This window comes from Lagopus muta, chromosome 2 (genome assembly GCF_023343835.1).
Source record: "Lagopus muta isolate bLagMut1 chromosome 2, bLagMut1 primary, whole genome shotgun sequence".
Classification (NCBI taxonomy): Eukaryota; Metazoa; Chordata; class Aves; order Galliformes; family Phasianidae; genus Lagopus; species Lagopus muta.
In genome coordinates this window covers 43970442-43990013 of record NC_064434.1, presented here as the reverse complement: position 1 = coordinate 43990013, position 19572 = coordinate 43970442, and the positions used below count along the sequence as shown (strand labels likewise).

Below are 19572 nucleotides of genomic sequence, written 5' to 3'. Positions count from 1 at the left end.
CAAAGCTCAGATAGATAAGCAGCAAGCATGCATTTCTCCTAAAAAAATACAGTAATTCCAAAGCTTGTTTCTAACACCTTTTCTCAGTACTGTTGTGCTTGATTCTAGTAGGCAGACTAGCAGCTGCAAGAGTTTTCTTTGTAACACTCAGATTCAAGAACTCCAATAAATAACTGCTGAATACCAATACTTGCAAGGGCTGCAGTCTTATGACCTCACTTTGTAACATATTGTGCTAGTTTTCATATAACTTTTATATCACCACCAAAAGTGGCAACTTTTCAATTAGTTTTGTTAAACACATACAAGAGGGAGGGAGGCATCTGGGAACCACGCACCTTTTATTTTTTCCATATCAGTCTCCTGGTGATCACTTGGATTCAAACTATAGCAGCAAACGGAACTCCATACATAATGAAACACTCACACAGCTGTTGAAGTTGCACTGTTTTATCTTCAATGAGCCATACTGTGTGTGTTGGCATCTGGGGAGCGCTGGCAAGGTGAAGCTCTCATGGAGCATGAAGCATTTTCTGAGGGAAGCTGTTGCTTCACCTGACTGCAAGGAGCACCAAAAGCAGATGGTTTGACAGGTCACGTGAATTGGAGTTTCTTCTAGCACTTGGCTGATTGGTGTCTGCACAGCTGAAAGAACCTCCCTGGGATCCTGTGCAAAAATGTCAAAACCTCCACACCAAAATGAAGAGCAACCATAAATATTACCTCAGCAGAAAGTACAGTGCCTTCACCTTCTCTCCACCAGTAGCTGCAGATATGTGCACGTTGCAAGGACTGTGTTTCAGCCTTTCTGGAAAGGAATTTGAGTAGGAGAACAAAAAGTCAGTGGGATTTGCTAGTGGGAGCAAAACTCACAAGGAGGGAAAAATGTGGGGCAGTAACTCACAAGGGCAGAAGCATCAGTATGAACAGGGTCACAGAATGCAGCTTTAGGACTGGCATCAAGAGACCACTGGCTCAGAAACAAGAGTTCTAACCTATGCCTGTGCTTCTTGAATCACAAGAAATCACACAAGAAAAGAAACCAAAGCCATTAACTCTGCGTACATTTTGGTATTTTATTTCAATGTACCCTTCAGAAACACTGAAGCAAACAAAATTTTGTGTGAAAAAAAATATGTATCTGAGAAATGTAGTATCTGTCCATACAGCATAATATTAAATTAGATCATTACTAAATAAAGTCAAAAGAGACCATGTTACTCTTCACAGCCAATACAGCCCATTCCTTTTGTGTTTATACTAATTTTACCCATACTTTCCTCAGTTTCTGAAAGAGAAACGTGTCTCTTGAGAACTGTTAATGTGGCTGAGAACTGAATCTTATCATGGGAACAGAATAAAGTAGGCAGACTTACAGGCAGCATCTCTGGAATCTTTGGTATGACTGGACTTGTGTTGGCAGTACTAATCAATTAACAACAGTGAATGGAAATGGACACAGTCATCTTTTGGTAGCCTAAGGTACCACGTTCTCCCACTGTCCATACAGTGAAATACACAGGCTGCACAAGCAACTGACATCTCTACCCTTTATCCGGTGAATCTCTTCTCTTGTTGAATTACTGACAGAAGTGCTACTTACTGCAGGAGATATGCAAACATATGCGAAATACGCTTGCAGCATGCAGCCAAAAAATCTGGGGCAGCGGTCTGCAAGCAATTAACTATGAACACAAACATGTTCTCTACATCTAGTACATGCAGTTGGCTGACATTCCCAAGATAAGTTATTCGGAGTTATTCCAGAAAATCCTGAAATACAGATTGTAAGAGCACGTGGAATAACATCATCTGTCAAGGATGCTGCTGTTGCTGTCAGTGTTCTTCAAGGCAAAAGAGTAGATAGCAGCGTTGGGAATTTTAGCTTGTAATTACAAATCATAGGGTTTTTAAATTTTATTTTTCCTATTTGAGAAACATTTTGATCACAAGGCCAAACCAAATAGCCTACTTCAGATACCTGCTTCTCTTCATTCTTACCTAGTGCTGGACATGATGCTGCCTAAACCCACCTCCTGCGTATGATCGTCCCAGCTGATCCAGGCTCTATACACCAATTACCCGTTTCCTGGGGAGGTTGTAGGTTTGAACCTACAGCACCTTACAGAAAGCACCTTACAGAAACAGAAATATGGGGAAAAAATCTGGTGCAAAGGGGGTGACACCTATCATACAGTAAAGAGACAGGGTGGTCTTGGATCTCCACCAAAGTCCAAATAGCACTCCCTCATTTATGATGTAGCCACTGAGAGGTTCACTTCAGAGTCCTACTGGAAGCTCACGATAATTCTTCACAAGCCGTTTTCACCCTCTCTATAGCATGGATTCCGTAGCCACGAGCATTGGAAAGGTTAGTTTTCACACAAGCAGACTTGTTAGTCTACAGGCAAATTCTGATTTTGACATAATTTTTTCTTTTGTTTAAGAAAGCAGAGAAGTACAAGCACTCATTATGCTAAAAATCTCAAGAAACATCAGAAAACGCTTGGTTGGGTTGTTTCCTGTAATGGAAGAAAGGAAGAAAACATTCTCTTCTCATGTACAAATCATTTCAACTTCATGAGCAAACATAAGAATGTAAGAAATTAAGATAAAACCCTAAAGATGCCATTTTTTTGCCATAAATCACTAAATACTTTCCAGCAACTGCAAGTACTCTGATTATTCACTTAATCTCTTAAGATAGATGTTTCTTTTTCAGCTGAAAAACAAGTATTAAATCACTGTTTTTCATATAAAGCACAATACTATAAATGTGTAACAGCAAACCAGTAAATAGAATTGTAAGATAAAAGACTTAAGAAAATAACTTTATTATTGCAAAATAACAAACCTAGAACTCCTTTCTAAAATTATTTTCACAAGCAATCATTACTGTAGACTCGATGTGAGAATCCAGCTCATATTTAGAGGTATCTGTTTCGAATGTACTCTCTGTACATGAGGAAGTCATCTTTTCCCAAGGGCTGCATGTTTCCTTTTCCAGCCTGAATGTGTGCATGAAAAATTTCTATTGATTTCCTATCAACTCTCGGAGGCTGGACTTCATAAATATTATCTTGAGAAAAGGAGGATATTGGTATTCTGGAAGAAAACACACAGAATATTTGAACTTTAAATAAGACAAAATTGCAAAGTTAAAGAGAAGTATTCATTTTCCTTGAAATCTTATGCATGAGAGTCAATGGAAAGGTAACTTGGCAGTCAATAATCCATTTACCTAGATTGCTACTGCAGGCCTGGTAAGACCTGATTTCCAAGTAGGGTAATTAGGTAAGATGTCACTAATCACATTTCTGGATACTTTCTGTACTTCCTTCACTCTGTCCTCATTTTTTCCATCCTTCCTCAGTTCTTCTATGATCAGTAGGCACCCGAGCTGATCTGTGCCATACATTATAGCAGATAATGGGAAAACTTCATTGAACTACCCACTCAGTAGCAATTATAACAAGCAAGACATGACTTTCTAAACTAACAGAAAGGATTTATCAGATAAGAAGTGTCCATCTATCTATAAGGAAACAGATGACTGACTATCGGCAACAACACTCTGTACACTGGCACAGCTGATATCTCCTGAACTTATCTTTTAAATAGTTTCATACAGCACATGTTCTCTTTGAATACTAATATTTACACCTACTCATCTTCTGAGAAATACATGTAGTCTGAAAGTTTCCAAGAACCTGAGTACGCCAGAACTTTTCTAGGCACTGTTGTAAAATCAGACTCACTCATAAGGCAGAAGCTGGCCTTCTCACTACAACTCTGTAAAACTGCATAGGCAGCAAGAACTGACTGTGTCTCCCTGTACTCTGGACTCTTTCACGTCTGGAGTGCTGGGCCCAGATTAGAGCTCTGCAGTACAAAGCAGACACTGAAATACTTGGATGAGTTCAATAAAGGTCATCAAAATGATTACAAAGCTGGAGCACCTGATGTATGATGAGAGGCTGTGTGTGCCAGGTTTGCTCAGCTCGGCTATCTTCTACTGCCTAATGGGAGGTTATAGACCCATGGAAGCAGCCTCTTTGTGGAGTACATGATGAAAGGACTGATTCCAAAAAGGACAAGAAAATATGCAATGTGGGATGTTCTGATCATGTTTAAGGAAACATTTTTCCACTGTGAGGGTTGTCAAACACTAAACAAGTTGCTCAGAGAGACTGGAGACCCCCATCCATAAGGACACGAAAAGCTCGAGTGTACGTGGTCCTGAGCAAATTAATTTGGGATTTGACCAGATGGCCTCCAGGATCCTTTCAAATTTAACATATTTGATGGTTCCAAGCCAAATTTTTTCAGTAGAAATGCATTCTCCAGAATCAACAACAAAGTAGTAAGAAAACTATTTATACACAATATATAATAAGTGAATAAACACAAAGCATATGTGTAACAATTTCCATTTTTAAAGCACAAAGCTATTGTGAAAGCAATATTCATAAGTATACTACGTGCATTTCCCAGCAATACTTCAATAATTTATTTATAAAACACTCCCTGACTTTTACCTGCTTGATAGCAGAACAGTTTGGATTCCACAACAGAACATTTAATGACTAATATGTCAACATCTGAAGGTAACCCATGTTAACTTTTTCTTCTGTTAATATATTTGATTTAGAAGAAATCTATTTTTGAAATGAACTGCAAAGAAAAACTATCTGACAGAACTATGAGTTATCCAGAATAGTGGATGCAATGCACCTATAATTCCTAAGCAGGAGAAATAGATCATTTTTCAGTTATTAAAAAAATGGCATACATGCTTTGAAGAGTTCTCTGAATCATCAGTTCTCATATATTTGTATTTTTTGTTTCACCTGGAAAAGCTACTTTAACTCTTTAGATAGCCGTTAACAAACTACTGCTTCATAAAACTCTCTGTAAACAATGCTGCGCAAGCATTCATTACAACAAAGATTTAAACACTTTCTTACCATCATATACACCGAACACTTTGATAAATCAATCCTTTTCTTGTATGTCAGACCAAAATTTCATGACATCTACTATCCTGTTTCATGAAGCAACTAGTATCAATGCTTTAGAATAGCTTTTAAAAACAAAACAGGTACTGAATAATCCCATCTCCAGAATATTTATCAGTCTCAGCACCAGAATTTAGGAACTATATGGGATAAAATTTGAAACTGGACTTCTGTTTCATGAGAAGCAATTTCCAAGGTATTCACTGATTTTTCTAATATTTCTCTGAGACACATAGAATCCTTTGGGGAAAAGTTTTACTACTTGGTTGTGTCTGATGTGACATTCATTTGATTTGAGATTACGTGCCTTGGTTGCTTGTAGTTCTTAAAGTGGAAGAAATGGTGAACAGTCATCCTCTATTTGCCTCCTCCGCATCACTATTATGCAACCAAATGTATTTTATCTCTCCTCATACGTTAGCTATTTTCTGATCAACCTCATCATCTTGTCATTTATGGAGAGTTCCAAAGCCTACCACATCCTCTTCAATAACGCATTGAACAAAACCGCCTTTAATGACACAGATTTTTTTTTAAAACTAGCTTTTCATTTGCCATCTAGTATGTTAGCCACTGAAGACAAATTTTCTAAATACATTACTTAAAAGCATACTGGGATAACAAGCAGCGTCTGAAAAACAGAATGCTATTGTTAAATACCATATCAGTGTATGCACACATTTTTTGGACTCAGAACTTCTCAGCTAAGAAATTACAGCAGCAACTTTCTGTCAAAGCTGGTTATTTTCAAAAGTGAGCATCAATCAACCCAAATGCAATGAAGATTCATCCATATTAACATCACTAAATTCCACAAAAACTATGATTCACTATCTAGGTGCCCCTCAAGAAGTAAGTTACTTCTGGGTGTGTAATATCCTCCTTTAAAGGGAAAATACAGGGAACTCTGCCTTCAAAGAATTGGAAAATTCAAATGAAGGTAAAGACCTTCTATAAATGAAATACAGTAATGTTCCTTTAGTTGTACTATGAGCATGAAGTAATGCCTGCAAGGTCAATCTGGAAAAAGCCCCACTGATTCTCAATCAACTGGAAGAGAAATGTGAAGAAAAAGTTTAAGTACACCAGCAAATAGAATATCAGACATTCAAAACTACCCAATATTCACAGTGTAACAGCAACCAGTTAATTTCCAGAGGTGAAAAATAGCAAGGCTGCCTCTGAATTAAAACTTGGTCAAAACAGACCAATGTCAGACAAAAGAAATGCTAAAATAAAGGCTTGAATTCATCTTTCAAATCTCCATCACATAGATTTTAAGTCTGTGCCAAAAAATCAGATTTCTTGCAAAAAATAAGTCCACAGGAAAATATTTTTCTTCTGGACTAAAAGAACTTTTTTTTTCTTTTAACCATTTTCAGTTTCTAAGAAAGGAAAAGTTAAAGGTCACCTATTATGTCTAGAATTACTTAGGACAGCTGGCTTAACTTCATTAGTATTTTTAAGAACTTAAGCATAAATTCTCCCATTTATTTGATATATAGTATGAAGGGACAAAGTCAGAAGAAAAAGCATCGAAGCTTTTGATTTTAAACAAGATGGGACTACACCAGAAATTTCCTTTCAAGCCCTTCTGATCATCTTCCCAAACTCATCAAATAATTTATACTTCCTGACTACAAAATACAATGTTACCAAGCAATATGATATACATAAAGTAAACTACAATTGCATAGAATTAATATAATAATGCAAAGAAAAGGTTTTTCAGACTATTTGGGAAATGAAGATACAGACTGGACTCACAAAAAGTTTATACACCTAAGCCACAATACTTTCTGATTTTTACTATTTTTCAATAAGTGCACAGTTAGAATACATAAATTCGTCTTCTTTCTTGGAACTTGGCTGAATGGCACAGAATATTAATTGTTCAGGTGTTACAACTACAGTCCCCTAAAAATGACACGTTTAACTTAAATCCAAGCTTTCCTTAATCCTTGCTGTTATTCAGTAAAGTTGCCTTAGAAGACACTGCACTCTTCATCTACAAGTCTTAACATATGCAAAATTTATGTAACACAATTTCAAGTCCAAAGCACAGCTTTGATCAATGATTCGGCCCTCAAATTTCTACTGAAGCCAATCATGGAAACACAGCTATTTCAGACTATCACCAGCTAATTCAGCAACATGCCAAGAAATCCCTTTGACTTATATTGGACTTTAACAGTTATGGAATGGTTACCACTTGAAGGCATCTCTTTTCTAAACTTTTAATGATAAATTTAGATCGGATTTAACAATGCATCTTATCAGACAGACTGTAAAATGCCTTAGGGTACAATTTATCTCTTCCCATGCTATCTTTGTTTAGCATAGTGGTTCCCAACTTTTAAACAGTCTTCCGAAAACTGTCAGTGCTTACACCTCCCTGAATCTGCCCCTTAATATCTTAAATATCATCATCCCTTCAATCCTTCTCCCATGAATTTAAGGGACTTCTGCCATAATCTCTTCCTCGCTTCCAAGACTATGTCTACAACCAAAGCTTTCTTGCTCCCTTTCTAATTTACGGGTGGACACTGCCAAACTCCCTGCTCTTCATGACACTCTTGTTGGCTGCCAAAGGGGCAGTGCCAAAAGTAAGTAAGCAAGCCAGGCCAGCTCACTCATTTTAAAGACATTCAACAGTAACACGTGATGATGCACATTTCTTTGGGATCTTCAAAACAGCAGAAAGGCATTTAAGCTGGCCAATGCCAGTTTAGTTTAGTTCTAGCTTAGTTTGGCTCTGCAAATATCATCTATGCCATAAACACACTCTTCACCAGCAGGTCCAGCATTCCTATGGTTAAGCATGCATTAAAATTTCCTGCCTTGCTTTGTGTTTTCCATATAAAATACTACTTTGTTTTTGAGGAGTATCTTAGCAACATTATAGTGCTCTCAGAAAGGTAACTGCAGTGTTTTAAAATGAAAACATAATTGCCTCTTCTTTATAATGTAATTACTAAATGATGATCAATTTAATTAAAAATTTGGTAAGGGCTTTTAAATCGCAGAGTAGAACACTTGCTGCTGTAATCAGTATTAGAATTGTTCTTTGGATCTCTAACTTCTGAAACAATATGTGTTAGATAGTGATAAAAATGTAAATTTTGTGAAGAAAAGCCTCTTATGGGAGGGATTTCAACAAGTATCTCTTCAAGGGCAAATCACATGAATTTCTAAGAAGATAAAACTGTGATCCAATTTTGAATACTGGAATTTAGTTCTGTTCATCTATTATTATTACAGGTGAGAAAACAGACTAAAATTTGTTTCTACTCTTAGAACTCTACTCATTGCGAGAGAATAAGTGCTCACCTTCTAAGAGGTAAAGAAGGAAAAAAATAGATTACAATTTCCTGGTATTGCAGCTGGTCATTTCTGAAAAAACACAGCCACTACATATTGCTCAGGTCTGTGTTATGGTAATATAAAGTCGCTGGTCATCCAGAGAGTTTGGCTGCATACCTAAAATCAATTTTACCAAGTTGTAGACAGAATTTGCTATGCTGCATCACAGAAACGTTTGGTCCTTCTAGAATTAAAGACATATATATAGCTCACAATTTTGCAAAAAGTGAAGTCGTAGTGCACAGACTGTATTTTCATTCTTCCTTATTTAGAATTATTATAATGTATATTTATACTGTATATGTATATGTATAATGTAAAACTATGTATTATAATTCCTGTTGAAGCTTCTTAATCTTAGGATTCTGTGGTAGTACAACAGAATGTAAGTACTACAACAGAATATAAATTAATAATAAAAATGTAAGCAAGTTATCTGCCTATATGATTAAGATAAAATTTACAAAATGCTGCTTTAATGCTTCTCTTAAACAACAAAAACTCTTGTGTCAAAAGAGCTGAAACTCTTCTGAAGAGAGCCTGACTCACAAATATGCTCTTACCAAATCAGCACTTTATTCTATTTTTATAATCAAATGCAGCTGGCCTGTATAGTCCACTAGAAAGTGCAAAAAAAAACCAAACCAAAACGTACTACACTAATTTGATGCCATCTCTATTTATTGATTTGTTTCTAAAGACATGACATTTCTGAAGCACTAGTGAGTCAAGTCATTTCCTAAGACTTGAAGAAACTGGGACAAAGTGAATGTCATTTTGAACATTTAGTTACTAAATCTCAATTGCTTCAACATATTAAAAATATCTTGAAAGAACCGTGAGTTCATAAATGCCAGTTTTGATTAATAGGCACATATGAAACTGTAAATGTTTAGAATGCTTGTACAGTCCACTCATTTAAACAAAGGCATTTCTCCAACATTATTTGCATAGGAATCTTTTGAATAAGTTTAGTATCTTACTAGAGATAGGAGAGCACATTATTTATGCTTGGCTATCAAATAAACCTGAGACCTTTTATTTCTATGGCCTCCCAATAAAAATTGATTAGAATGTAAACTCCACGTCCTGAAGGACAGTACTCCTGACATGCAAAGGACAGTTACTTGCACAGTAATTGTGACCAGGCTTCACAATATTGTCATTTCACTAGGAGTTTGTTGTCTTTACAATAAGAGAAGTGAAATATTCTTCAGTTCTTACAAAGTTTCATACTTAGAAGAAGCTGTGCATGGTGGTATGCTGAGCTCACAGTACAGCAGTGACCAGAGAGCCACCATAGTAATTCTTTTTCGATCTGTAAAGAATATCTAAAGGAGACAAAATGTACTCTGTTGCCTTGTTTGAATCCTAAGTATATATATCTGACCTACAAAACTTGCAAATTGAGCTATTTATTTGTTTGTTTTCCCTAAATGGTAGCCCTTTAAATTGCTTACTGAGGTCTTGAAAGAGTCTTCAATTTTTTTTTTTCCCTCCTTATGCACAATTCCCTACAGACAACAAAATTTCAGTCACATTCTTCAGGAGCAGAGAAGACTGAAAAATAGGAAACCTCCATAACAGCATATGCAGTTTCAAAAGTCAAAGAAAGAAGAATATCTCTTTACACAGTTACACACTTCAATGAGAATTTTCCAATCTACATTGGGAGTAGGTTGTCTACAGTGCAGAAAAGGAATCTGAGAGAAGGTGAGACATCTCATACAGAAAGGTGATCTCTGAGGAGCCTTTTAAGTAGGGAAGATTTATGCTGACCTTGCTAATTCAACAGTTAAAGATTGTATATAAAGAAGTCAGGAGATAGGACAGGACAAAACAAAGCAACTAACCAAAAAACACACATAGAGGGGTGAGAGCAAAGAAAGGGAATACTGTGTTCAGTTTTGGAAAGGAAGAACTTAGATCAAATGTGAGCATTTAAATTATGGCGTTTTTTGTTTTTTAATTTAAGCAGACATGCATAAACAAATGGAAAATGATGATTAAATCAGATAAATGCTGATGGTTTTATTGGCAATATAACATTCAGCATCTCAGATGACAAGTCTACCAAAAATGCTATGCTAATCTAATCTACACTTTCTATTCTGAAAAGCTCAGAGCTCAGTGTTGACAGAACAGATGAAAGAGAAGATTATTCTTCCTACATACATGAGGATCTGAATCACATGGACTTTAAACCATTTTCACAAGGTCCCTGGGAAACAACATCAAAACTTAACAGCAACTAGATAAGAGGTCCTTGTGATTTAAGTTTAGTGTAAACAAATAAAAATGTGAAGTTTGTTAACCTATGTTTTTATAAATATTTATAAGAATTCTCTGGCTTGTGAATAAATGTTTTTACTGAAATTCATGAAACTTAACTTTTTCTGACATGAAACAACAAATTAGGGTGCTAATTTGAAATAGAGAATGCAAAAAAAGCACTGTACAATCAAATTACCAGCTTGGTTAAGAATCCATGACAACTAGTAATTTTCAAAGTCACTTGTTGACTAATTATGAATGCACTTTGATTTGCCTTCGTTTCCACTGCCAAGAAACCATTTAGGATATTTAGCATATGTTTAATGTAAAAAAAATAAAAAAATACAAATCAATCTACTAAATCTTCCACAGATACTGTATTCATTTACTTCTGCTTTTCAACAATAAGGACCTCAATCCCTCTAAGAATTCCTAGGATTTGAATACACAGAATGATGAACAAGCTCAATGACAACTGTTTGTTTTGTGCAGTTATAAGGAAGTGATAATGCCATGTTTGCTTAGCAAATATAAAGTCATTTTTTATCTAATCTTCCAAGAAATAGACCTTATACTAACAAATTCATAAGGAAGTACTGAATGAAGAAGGGAATTTCTCTAAATGGATGAAATTATTTCCAAAACTAACCAGGGCTGTAAAACACTCAATGATAATTACAATGTGTTTTGCTGTATTTTTAATTTTTTAAAAGATATTAACAGATTAAAAAAGTACTCAAGTAAAACAATCAGCAAGTTAAAAGGAATGGAAAATACAGGGCATTTCATTGCTCATTGAAATTTTCCTAATTTCCTTTATCTGGAAACCAACAGTAAAAAAGCCCATGCACTATTTGAGCAAAGTTAAAAGCTAACTTGCGTATAATAGTTGCTACTCATTATCAGTCATGTCTGATCAATACAGGCGTGACAAGCAGAATCTAAGCAGTCCTGATTTAAAATAAAATTACGAAATTTAACATTAAGAGAATTTAGAAAACATGGACTGTATCTTTGAAGATGGTCCATTTTCAAAGGTTCAAGGAGAACAGAGCTCTAGCCCATCCTGCAGATATCATTGAACTTTCCTCCTGCTTGGGCCTCATCAGCGTCAGAATAGGGCAGTGGATTCATTAAAGTTGGTGCAAGTGTAATTTGCTATTCTGCACACAGGCACTGAAGACACCTTGTATCCCAATGTATGCAACTAGCTAGTCTTTACAACAAGAGCATTAAAGCATATCCACAGTCTTCTCCAGAAGAGCTACAGTGAATCAAAACACTCCATTCTCCCTTCAGGAGGAAATCGGATTTCTTGCACTCCCAGATAGATGTAAGAAGTGCATTTGGAAAAATGATTGAAAGTATGTTTTTCAGCAGAGTTATTTATATCAAACTGCAAAGAGCAGTAGGAAACCAGGTACAAGTACACAATGTCAGCCAGAAGTAATTACACCGCAGTACTCAAACAACCCTCTCTTCAGATGCATGGCAATACAGTGTACCAAAAGAATCACTGTGGTCCTTGTTCAAGTGTCCATTTTTGCTTCTAATCCAGAGGAGGTTCTTACTATTTTTAGCTTATATGTTTCATTATATGTTCACAATACACTGAGTTTAGTATTCTCTGAAGAAATTTCTGGTTCAGAGCACCAATTCAAATGTTAGCACACAGAGAGAAAGCTTCCCTTTTCCAAAATTGAACAACACGCTTTGAAAGAATGGCTCCATTGATGACCTATGTTGAAAGAAGATTCTGTCGCCACCTGAACAGTATTTCAAAGTTTTAAAAAGTTGTTAAAAATGCAGAACTGGCAGAGAAAGATGGTCTCTATCATTTCCAGAGGAGAAGTGACAGGAGGCACAGCTTTGTGTAGTCTGTGACTTAACACTACTTTCTACACTTAATGCTACTCTGAAATACATGGAAATTACTCTAGGGAAAGTTAAAAAACAAATGTCTGAACCTGCCCAAATGCCACCATAATTATATGCACAGATTCTCTTTAATGTGTTTAATTTTACAGCAGCATAGCATGGGGAATAATTTACTCTAAGTTTAAGGGGCAGGAAAGGGATGATTATCTCCCACAGCTGTCACAAGCATGCTGGGAGATTTTGCAACTACACAAAAAGAATCACCTCTATGAGCAGCAAAAATATTCTCATTATTATAAAATGATTTCTTAATAACCATTTCATTTCAATACACTTAGAGTTGTCCTTTCATTTTAAAAACAATTTTACAGTTTGCCGATTTACTACTTTAATGTGTTTCATTATGAAACTACAGATGCATTCATCTACAAAGTGTAAGCTTATTGATGGCTGTTTAACAGTATTTCATTTCAATGGTAAACATGAAATTTACCTACTGTAACATATAAACCATTAAAAAATATGTCTCACCAGCACTAACGCATGGAATAATTATATAACAAAAAGCAGGCAACCAAAAAAAATCCATGGAGATGCTTCTGAGGAAAACGCAAACTCAACATGTTCTTTTCTTTACTTAAAATGCATGACATACTGATTTTAGCTAGCGCATATCTGCTGACTTCAGTGACACAAATACAGGCACAAAACAAAACAGAAATCCACTCCTCGTTTGCCCTACCCTTTCCAACACCAGGCATCCATCAAAGAAATAAAAATATGAAAATATCCCATTTGACCTCTCACAACTCCTCAAATGTATATTAAACAAATGTATGGCATTCAGAGCTTTCTCAGAACAAACAAACTCAGATGACTTCAGTCTAAAGACTGAACTGCATTTCTCAGTTTTTTTATGCAGTGTATGTAAGCCAATCAACTTCTTTCAATCTAACTCTTTCAAAAGCAATCACAGCAATAAGGAATTGCTTTTTTTACACTCTATAGCTTCAGCATTTTGCATAGAGATAACTGCAAATCATGGTAAGATTTTAAGTCACAAAGGAGAAGCTGGGACCTGATTCTTCACACTACACACTGATCCCTCAACAGAAGTTTGACTCTCTAACAGTTTAAGATAAATTTTACCTGATAAATTTTACAGGTCTAATGAAAAAAGTAAAAACAAATAGACTAAGGGAAAAAAGAAGAATACTTACAAATTTATAACCCTATCCAACTGATGTTTGCAACAAAATTGCTGGCTGCTCTTATCTTGCTTGTGTTGACTCTGTCCCAGCTGAACAAACCTGTGAGAAACAGTTGATAGGAGAATAAATCAAATGTAAAAGCAATACCTCCCCAGTGGCACAAACAATGAGTCTTTAAGTAGTGACCATAATCTACTTCTGGAGTAAACAAGGATTTTTAAAACTACACAGTGGGTGCATGTGAGAATTTTGCAGCTTTTTCTAGCTTGTAAAAGGTTTACCTATTAATTGCTGTCATGTAGTATTTCATGGGGCAGAAGAGAAGACTGAGAGGTGACCTCATTAATGTTTATAAATATATAAACGGTGAGTGTCAGGAGGATGGAGCCAAGCTCTTCTTAGTGGCATCCAATGATAGAGCAAGGGGCAATGGGTGCAAGCTGGGACATGGGAGGTTCCACGTAAATATGAAAAAACATTTCTTCACAGTAAGGGTGACAGAACACTGGAACAGGCTGCCCAGAGTGGTTGTAGGGTCTCCTTCTCTGGAGACGTTCAAAACCCACCGCGTTCCTGTGTGACCTGATCTAGGTGTTCCTGCTCTGAAAGAGGGATTGGACTACATGATCTCTCAAAGTTCCTTCCAATCCCTGACATTATGCGATACTGTGATTTTGTGAAACAGGCATCCATCCTCCAGTAGTTAAAATAAAGAAGTTAGAGATAAAGGCGAAGTTAAGAACTATCAGGAATAATGAACCGAGTGATCGTATAACATCAAATCAGAAAAGATCAAATCAGAAAAGATCAAATTGAAATAGAACTGCCCTCACAAAAAAAAAAAAAAAAAAAAAAAAAAAAAAAAAAAAAAAAAAGCTTCTAATATACAATAGTCACTGTTGTTACACTGTTAGAAAAAAAGAAACAAATGCACAGAAGCTCATTTCAACACATGCCTTACAGGTATTCTCTTTAACATATTGTGTTCTTCTGAGGTGATGTAGTTCCCTCGAACATTTTTTCAAACCCCATTAATGCTCTTGACTGATCAGGTGTTTGAAACATGGGTTTGTTAAGCTAATATAATCGACTGGCACTCCTGGTGTCTTGCATAAGCAACTCCTCTCTTGGCAACAGCATTCGCTGTTTTAGTTCATCTGTAACTGAAATCATTCTAGTTCAGTTTTGGTTAATAAAATATCAAAAGGTTCACATTCATTTCTGACTCAGGAGAAAAAGATTTGAACCAGGTTCTGTTTGGCTTCATTGTCATTCTCCAAAATTGAGAACAATAGCTTAAAACACATGTTCTTAAAACAACTACCACATAGCCTGTGCTCTATGTGGGGTTACAATTAGAGAAGCACACTAGTAATTTACTCATTGCTCTGTGGGAGTTGGCCATCCAAGACACCTGCAGCCACATTAACAACAATCAAACATAGTACAAAAGTCCAAATTACCCTTGAAATAGAAGCAGAAGTTTCTGTAGCTGCAAGAATTTAGTTGGAGGTGGTATCTTGATACTTACACAGCCCCCATCTCCAACTGCTCACAGTAAGCCAGCAGCTCCTGAGAAGAGCCTGCACATGCTGTGCAGCATGCTGCCTCACATTGTAGCAGTTTACAACAAAGTGCAGGAACTGAGTGGGAATTTGCTGGACCACCTGAAGAGCCGTATTCTGTCCTGCAATATGCTCTACCTTACTCTCATTTCCTGGACGTATGGCCCAAGATCACATAATCACTTATTAAGAGCACGTGGCAGCATGATGCAGTTCAAAATGAAGAGCGCATTGTTACTAAGCTTCATGCTATATACCCACAGCACATGTATTTGTATGCTGCCATTACATGCAACTTTGACAATGGCAGCAGCCAAACTTACTTCTGTCCTCTCCTGAAACCCACTGTAGAAATATCTGGTACCTGAATATCCATGCTCCTACAGTGGGTTACCTACTTCCTCTGACTATTTCATCAGTTTTACTACCCAGAGCCAATACCAGGAATATTTCTAGGAATATATTAAGTGACAGATACTTCTATTGAAGTATCTTTCATTTAATTTCCATATTGCATTTGAAGACAATGGCATTACTTCCACTGAATTCAGAGTTGAAACAGACATCTGGAAACAGTTTGATTTTAAAAAACAATAGTATTTGGTTATCACCAAATCACAGAATCACACAATGACCAATGTTGGAAAAGACCTACGAGATCATCCAGTCCAACTGTCCACCTATCACCAATAGATCTCATTAAACCACGTCCATAAACACAATGTCTAAACATTCTTTGAACACCTCCACCACCTCCAGGCAGCCTATATGTCTAAAATAAAAAATACAAATATGTTTCATCAAAAGAAGCACTTTTGATGAGATTTCTCAAACCACCTTTTAATTATTACAACTGGAAATGTATCTCACCTAGCATATATTGTGATATCATCTTCAGAAGGAACATCTGAAAGATTAACTCCATATACGTCTTTAGTGGACTGAACTACATTCTGAAACATAAGAGCAAAGATTAAGATTGAGGATACTGTAGTAACTTCTAAACACAAGCCTGCTTTCAAGAAAGAAGTTATTTCCAAAACTGAAAATTCAGAAGTGTAGGCAAAACCAAACAAGTTTCTCATATACACAGCAACCGTAGCTTGTGCAAGCTGCATTAAATAAATTACTGCATTAAATAAATAACTTACTACAAAGTTTCCTCAAGACGCTTGTTCAATAAAAAGATAAAAGATTCTTGAATGATATCCCACCAGAAAAGAACAAGATATCAAGAATTTATATTAATAGAGCACTTATAGATGTATGTATTATGTTGAAATTCAATAAAGAAAAAACTATATTAGTTCAGAACTTGCTCCCACATTTGCTTTCATATTTCCTTTTGTCAATTCTGAAATAACTATAGTCTTCAATAAAATAGAAAATTATTTCTATTCTACAAGTTACATTTTACAAGACAGCTATAATAAGGAGACAATGACCATGAATACCTCACTATCGTCAGTGTTAACCTAAGGGGTTACTGACAAGGCACATGCAATTGCAAGTGTGTCAACCAAAAAGATAGATAACTTTCTTTTATTTCAAAACAGGAGAACTAAACTGAGCCTAACTGAATAGGTAATCCTTTTCAGCACTGCAATTTCAATGAGCAATAATGAAAACTAGCAATGTAAATTATGAGTAAAATTTGATGCATGAAAAGGTGCAGTAAAATGGAAAATATGTCCTCATCTGCATTAACAAAAATCAGAACAATTCCTCCAACTGTAAGCCATTAAAAGCCAATGCTACCTTATATTTTGTATTTAAATGTATCTTTCACATAAGCATTTTAAAATTCTTAAAGACATACCTTAGGTATCAGTTTTAAAGTGTACTCAATACACAGAAGGAAAATCTGAAGTGAAATATCTTGTTCAATTGTTCAGTGGTAAGAATCATGAAGAAAATAGGGTTGGATTTCTGTTAAAGCAATAATCTGTAAACAATCCGAATTGCTGGAAAACCTGTACTCTGTTTTTCTGACATAATGAAAGTTTTCAGATAACACTGTACTTAAACAGAAATAAATGCACTTCTATTGGCCTAACAGGTAACCCAAAATCTCCAAAATTAATACCACACAATTTCATAGTTATAAAGTTGTAAATGTTTATTTATTTATTTATTTATTTCCTAATTCAAATCATTTCATAAGGGAACAATTCAAAAGCCTGCAGATAAATCAGGGCGTGATTTAGTCAGACTGGAGGCAGAGCTCAGGACCTCAGATCCGTACCGTGATGTGAGTCAAAGCATGATAAGGGACAATGATCAGAAGTATACTACCTCTTTGAACTAACCACTACCATACAATACTACCATAGATATATTTTGTACAGACTACACTTGACCTGGGCACTTTCAAGTGCTGTAAGCGTACAACATTGCTCTTCATTCTTTATAAATGTTATTTTCCTCTTTAAGCTACGTGAAATATGTAGTGTAATAGAAGATTCTTACATAATAGTAAGAATAGCAAAGTTTTATCACCAGTTTTGCTAATATCTATCGGAGATCATTTAATTTTTCTGTGCCTCACTTCTGCTTGTTCTGTACTTCTTGCTGCTTATAAAATATTAAAAAATGTGAATTTTAAATTCATATTTTCTTGCCTACCACAATATTTCCTACCTCAGTGATTTTGGTGTTATCTCCTGCATCAGTCACCTTTACTGGGGTCGAACGTTGAGAAACAGCACCTTCATCTTCTTTGTCTGTCCCAGAATCATCTTCAGAACTACTTGACACTGCCTCCTCACTTGGGGGTGGAGGAGCACTAGCAGCAGTTTTGCGCTGCAGTACAGTTTCTTCTCGATTACTTTTGTTCCTATAGAAGATAGAGAGTATTTATGAAATTAATTGAACATTAATAGTAAGTATTTAAAATTCCTAACTTTGGTTACTGGTTTACTAGGGGATAAGAGAAGTTCTACCCTGTGAAGAAACTTGCTGCTCATCTTTTGAATCCCTTAATTGATTTAATTTTCTTCAATCTCTTCTTATTCTTGAGCATGTGAAGAGTGCTCACAGGATTATGCCAGCTTTTCTCTACCAATTCTCCATCTCTTTACTTAAATCCTCCCATACTGTGATGTTAAAATGTATACATAAAAATTGAGACATAACGTCTTTAGTTTTGTTCTGGAAAAACATTTCACTTGCTGACTAAAATTATGTACTTTACTAACTCTCTTATTCTCCAGCCTCTAATCTTCATCAAACACTTACTTTTTTCTCCTCTTCCTTCTCTACACCTCTTCCCCTCAATTCAGTTCTCCCTCAACGTTTCCTTATGGGGCATGTATTTCTCAAGTTAAAAATTCTAGTCAATAAAAAGAGAGTTATTTGTAAGAATCTGTTAAGATGCAGCATCTATATTTTAGCAGACTAACACAGGGTCTAACTGTGTTAAAGCTCTGAAAGGTGTGCATTACTTTACCCATCAGAAACTGCATCATCCTTACATTCTCTACATCTTTTCCTACTGGCCATGTGCATGCCTTTTCAACTCAGAAACCACCACAGCCTTTCCAGGAACTCTGGAGGAAGAGGGATTGGAAGGTAGATAGTGAATGTGTTAACAGACAAATCAGGAAGACCGTGTGATGGTGTGTTCTCCCTGCTCACTCCTTGCTCCCATTGGCTTCTATCCTCAATTCTCTTCTTCAGTCTGGCCTTGCTTACAAGGCACTGCACAGGAAGACAATGAACAACACTACTGCCAACACTCTTGCTACAACAGATTAACAACTATAAATCTGTTTCAAAATGGAGACTGATGGCAGACCTCTGGTTCAACAGCTGAGGACCAATTGAGCCTGCACCTAAAAGGTGACCTATGATTATAGGGCAATCATTGTACCCCCATAAACAGCGAGGAGCCCAAGAGCATACTTTGAGCTCTCCTGCATGGCACCTGGCTGCACATCATCTCCCCCTGGGCAGGGATGCCTCTTTAGATTACTGCATAGAGAACCCTTACACCCTGACATAGAGGCCTGTTGCCGATACAGATCCTTGGTAAGTGACTAATTGTTTTAGGTTTTGTTAGCCTTGCTAAGATCACATCTTAGATTGACTGTAAGCTTTGTTTGCTTTGCTGATTAACTGCACCCACACAATCCTGTAGACATAAAGCACTGATCAAGTCTGGGACTAGGAGTGGATTCAGCTGCACTTAGGCTACTTCCCTGCATGGTTCAAGGAGTTTAGAAAACAAGGGAGTTCACTCTGAACCTTGTTACTCAACAGGAG

At 36.2% G+C, this 19572-nt stretch overlaps 1 protein-coding gene across 1 annotated transcript in view; it reads right to left on the bottom strand.

The window, feature by feature from the left end:
• Positions 1 to 1056: 1056 nt before the first annotated feature.
• The window catches only part of FIG4 (FIG4 phosphoinositide 5-phosphatase), a 63141-nt gene continuing 44625 nt past the window's right edge, over positions 1057 to 19572 (bottom strand). The window contains exons 20-23 of the mRNA XM_048935547.1: positions 17950 to 18145; positions 16180 to 16262; positions 13754 to 13843; positions 1057 to 3105 (exon numbers count right to left, since the gene is read on the bottom strand). Of these exons, the coding sequence (XP_048791504.1) occupies positions 2928 to 3105; positions 13754 to 13843; positions 16180 to 16262; positions 17950 to 18145 (547 nt within the window). The 3' untranslated portion in view covers positions 1057 to 2927. The remainder of the gene's footprint in view (positions 3106 to 13753; positions 13844 to 16179; positions 16263 to 17949; positions 18146 to 19572) is intronic.